General features: G+C 34.7%; 1 protein-coding gene across 1 annotated transcript; it reads right to left on the reverse strand.

Moving 5' to 3' along the window:
- LOC104707335 (nascent polypeptide-associated complex subunit alpha-like protein 4) lies at positions 925 to 2,211 on the reverse strand. Its single transcript, XM_010423661.2, has 4 exons — positions 2,045 to 2,211; positions 1,849 to 1,936; positions 1,533 to 1,657; positions 925 to 1,456 (listed from the first exon to the last, which is right to left on the reverse strand). The coding sequence occupies exons 1-4, from the start codon at positions 2,117 to 2,119 to the stop codon at positions 1,106 to 1,108; spliced, it is 639 nt and encodes a 212-aa protein (XP_010421963.1). The 5' UTR covers positions 2,120 to 2,211; the 3' UTR covers positions 925 to 1,105.

A 5,139-nucleotide genomic window follows, 5' to 3' on the forward strand; every position in this document is an offset into this window, starting at 1 on the left:
GGTTATCGGTAGAACCCTTAGTCTTACCATCCTCAAAAGGTGGTGCAGTATGGCACTACAACAAGTCTTGTAAAATGTAACTAGAGTTTTCATTTTTCGACAGGGTATTTCTCGACTTGTTGACAACGATGTATGGACCAAATATAATTCTCTCATAGATAAATGGAGTTTTTGAAAGAAGAAAAAGGGAGGATCATTTTTTATGGTTTGAAATTAAACCAATCAGTTTGATCTATTTCTTGATTTCTATGTGAGTTTATAACAATAGGGACAAAGATGGCAGGGAGTTTTACAGAATTAAGTCAGATTGTAGTTTAATAGATGGAGATCAATCACATAGAACATGCATATGTTGTTCTTATAATACTTTTAACATGCAAAGAAAGAATGGACAAGAAAGAGATACCAAGATTTTACGAGTTCAAGCTGTCGTGTGGAATCCTAAAACTTGCTGGACTTTCTCCGGAATTCATTAGAACAAGCTAAAGTCCCAGCTTTATTGAAGAGGAAAGAACAAACAAAATTTGGTACAGTCTTAACAGGTGAAAGTCTTTATGGAGTTCGAGAGTTGTTCTATATGGATTGAATCCTTTGGTATCTCAATTTATACCAACCAATACTAAGAAGAAGCTAAACAAGAATAGCAAAGAGAACTTGAAGAAAATATCTCTTCTTTTCTTCTTTGCAAAAGTCTCTATGGGAAGAGAGTTCAGCATAACCACTACTTCCTTTGCAAAGATGAAAGACTTCTGTGATGCAAATGAAAGTTTGGGTTAAGTATCTCTTTACAACACTGAGTATGTTAGATATTAGCAATGAGTTCCAGAAGGCTATAAACAGCCCAGCTTGATCCTTTGGCCCCTGTTTTTGTTCCTTTTTGTTCAAAACTAAAGATGAGTTTCTCTATGTCAGAGAAGGTGGAAAGACTAGAATCTGATTTCATCAGACATAAATGTTTCAAATTATAGATGTGAAACAACATTGTTTATAGCTCAGAGGAGGGCAAAAATAGCCTTAAAAAGTGGAGAAACACAGATAATGTTTGCTAACCGAATCAGAAATGAAGCAACAAGAAAGAACCATCACAGTCTCAGCAACCCAAAACCTATGTAGTGAGTTCCATAATGGCGGAAACAATATCTCCGTCATTGGCTTTAAGAGCCTTAACAGCCTTAGCCTTCGAGACACCAGCTTGAGTCATGACGAGATCAATGTCCTTGGCTTCAACACCAGTCTCATCAACATCTTCATCGTCATCCTCCTCTTGTGGAACAGAAGAGGATTCAGAAGCATCAGTGTTGGGGATCATGGAAGCAACGTCTGGCATCTTGAACCTCTGAGCAGCTTGTGCTTGTAGCTGAGAGCTCATGTCATCAATCTTAGCCTCACCGAATATCACATAAGTCTCAGAATTAGGAGACTTGAAAACATCCGGCTTCGAGATCACAAACAACACCTAACCAATACAAATAACATACAGAATCAATACAAGAATGAAACATCGATTACAAGATTAGTGAATGGTTTCTTACATTCTTTGATCTCTTGATAGTCACTCTGCTAACATCTGTGACTGGTTTCATCCCCAGTTTCAGCATAGCCTTTCGGCTCTTCTTCTCGCTTCTACTTTGCTTAGAACTCTCATTCTCACCAGCTCCTTCACATTACATAAACAACAACAACAATATGAAAACCACAACATCGTAACTACAAACAAAATCCAGAAAGCTTAATGAAACATTGCATCAGATTCAATCACAACAAATCCACAAATATGACTCCAAGAAAACATCTCTATCTCTTTAAGTCTATTAAAGAAAACAATCAAATCGAGAGAAAACAACATACCATCTGCAACCTCGTCGTCGTCGTCATCAACATCATCGTCGTCTTCATCTCCATCTTTCACATCCTCAACAACAACATCGTTCTCCTTCTGCTCTCCACAACAACACAATCCCAAAAAAACAAATCATCAAATCGAAACAAACCTTCGACTCGCTCAAAAATACATAAAAGAGAGAGAGAGAAAACAAAATGAAACCTGGAGCTTCATCTGCTCTTTGATGGAATCCATAAGCTCCTCCTCGTTCACTTCCTCAATCACTGGACCTGGCATCTTCTTCTTCTTCTTCTTATCTTCTTCGGAGGAGAAACAAAAAAAAAAAAGAAAAAAAACGAAAACCCTTAAAACAGCGCAGCGAAACTAACCCTTTTCTCAGTTTCAGTGGCGATGTATATAAATAAAGTGCTTCGGGCTTACCCTATAATTTATTGGGCCTTAATATAGCCCGTTTGTGTTTTATCCATTAGCCCACTGGACTAAGATACATTAGCCCATATAATTCGGATTGGAGAAAATCATGCTCAAAAAGTATGATTTAAAGATGTATGTACAAAGTTGACAACATAAAAAAAAAAATGTATGTAACAATTAGGTCTGGGCGTTTGGATACCCTTTCAGGTTCGGATCGAGTATTTTGGATTTTTGGATTTAGAAATATAGGACTCGTTCGAATATTTTTAGACTTCGAGTTTGGGTCAGATTTGGATTCGAATTACTCCGAAGTTCACAAAACTCAAAATTTTAATAACTAATTTAATCTAAATTATTCAAAAATACCCAATCTATTTAAAAATTTAGAATAATTTTTACCCAAATTTACTAAAATATAGTTTAAATACTTGAAAATGTTTAAAATTTTGAATATTTTAAACACTTATATTATTAAAATAATAAATATTACTAATATAATACTTCTATATATTAATAATGTGGATATATTCGGATATCTGTCCGAATTTCGGTTTGGATCGGATTCGGGTTCAAGTTTTTGGATTTAGAGATTTAGAACCCATTCGGATATTTTATAATTTCAAATATGAGATCGGATCGGATTTTTTGGATCGGATTCGGATCATATTTTCGGATCTGAATATTTTGCCTAGACCTAACCGTACGCATCTTCTCTCCTTGACACATGACAACACATGACACATGTACTATGATCTCTATTGTGTCTCAGACATGTACCCTACACGGCTACACCAACCATATGTCATATGATGATGATTTCAACATAAACAAAGTGTTTTTTTCTTCTTCTTTTTTTTTTCTTTTTCAAATGAATTATTAGGCGTTGGTTGGTTGAAACTAAAATTTGACAATGATAATATCAACATATGAAAACATCTACTAAATCAGTCACTACATTTCACATCAGTTTTCTATCACTTGATTTATCAAACGTCAACTATAATTTAGTCATGTGAGGTCCAACTGTCAATAATTAGAGTGAAGATCAAGAAAAGGTTTGCTTTTCTACCTTTAATTTGTACATCTTCTCCACTCACAGTCACAGTTCATATCCGATATATGCTTATTCTTGTTTTGGTAAGACATTGTTCAGTGCAAGACTTCTACTTGTGGTAAAATTCTTTAGATTCAATGATTACAATCTCGTCATCAATGAAAGCTTAGCCTCCGCCATTTTTATGTATGTATATATTTTCCTTTTTACCATCATTTGTTTTCTAGTCGTTTAGTTTCATGTAAAAAAAATTGGTTTCGATCGTTATGTACTTGTGTTGAATATCCTAGAAAGGTGGAAACGGAGACCTTGTTCATATCATATCACGTGAGGCGGGAATAATTAGGCAAATGGACGTTATACTTTGCGATCTTGGCATGATGTCCTATCTTTTTGTATACCAATTTTTAAGTCAACAGTGAATTAGAGAAGGCAGGAGTATAAATTTAGTTGGGAATTTGATAGTTTTAAAACACAACACAACAATATTGTTTGATACAATAAAATTCAAAAACTGTTATAAAATTAGTGTGAGTATACATCACCACATGTGTCTTTCTTCATGCAAACAATCACAATAAGTGTCTTTCTTCATGCAATGCATATAACACTTGTTCACTTGCACACCATTTGTCACCAACTTCTCTATCCTTGTTTTTGTTTCCTTCCTCTATAAATAGGAGTCATGTAGAAGAGAAACATGTAGTAGTGAGAAGTCTTACCATATCTCTAAGTTTCTCTCTAGCTTCTCTCTAGTTTTCTCTCTTAAATCCATACACTCATCTTCCAGATCTTTTCTGCTTTTAATTGTCCTCATAATAAAGTACTTGTTACCTCCAAACTTATAATATAGTTCACAACATATTATCAGCACGATCAGCTCTCCATCCATCATCAGTTTGAGGTAACATTTAGCTTATGTTAAATTTGTCTAAATTTAATTAGTTTATATGCATATTACTATATGTATTATTTATAGAATAAAGACTATTCATACTTCTTAATCTTAATGGTAGGCTCTGCCTCCTTGATCTATATATTTTAATTATATGGAAGGCTATACCTCCTAAAATGATTGTTTTAATTTATGAATATATTATATAGCTTAAATTTTTTTTATATAATTTATATTAAATTTTTATCCGTCAGAAACGGGGCTAGAAGAGGAAAAAGCAAAAACCATGATGTTCTTGTGTCACTATCTCCACGATGGTTTAAAAAATGAATACATAATGAGATAAAATCCTGCAGATCTCTGGATCGCTCTCAAAGATAGGTTTGATCACCAAAAGTATGTGATCTTACCAAAAGTCAAACATGAATGGCTAAACCTGCGGTTTCAGGATTACAAAAGTGTATGTGAGTACAATTTCTCTTTGTTCGGAATCACTTCAAGGATGGCTCTATGCGGAGAAGAAGTTTCCGATTATGATATGATCGAGAAAATATTTCAAACTTTTCATCTTTCAAATGTACTCATGCATCAACAATATTGAGAATGAGGGTATACTCGATATTCTGAATTAATGCAAGTTCTTCATGATGCTGAACAAAATAATGAGCTCGTGATGATAAATCATGAAACTCGTCCAACTGGATCAGATCCACTTTCAGAAGTGAATGTTGCTACATCCAGCTATAATAATTGGCAAGGAAGAGGACACAGATGCGGACGCAGTCGAGGCCGTGGTCACGGTCGTGGAGGAGGTCATGGAAGAGGAAAAGTAAGAGGTCTCTCTCCTAATGACTTCAACGCAAGAAAAACCAACAATCATCTTCAAATCAATAATGTTGGTCGCATTTTAAAGAAACAAGGTAAACGTACTTG

Source organism: Camelina sativa, chromosome 8, assembly GCF_000633955.1.
Source record: "Camelina sativa cultivar DH55 chromosome 8, Cs, whole genome shotgun sequence".
Taxonomy (NCBI): Eukaryota; Viridiplantae; Streptophyta; class Magnoliopsida; order Brassicales; family Brassicaceae; genus Camelina; species Camelina sativa.

Coding starts and splice junctions, on each gene's coding strand:
- LOC104707335 (XM_010423661.2), bottom strand. CDS start 2,119: ATGCCAGGTCCAGTGATTGAGGAAGTGAACGAGGAGGAGCTTATGGAT. Junction 1,937..2,044: donor AAGAGCAGATGAAGCTCCAG/GTTTCATTTTGT, acceptor TGTGGAGAGCAG/AAGGAGAACGATGTTGTTGT. Junction 1,457..1,532: donor CTATCAAGAGATCAAAGAAT/GTAAGAAACCAT, acceptor TGTATTGGTTAG/GTGTTGTTTGTGATCTCGAA.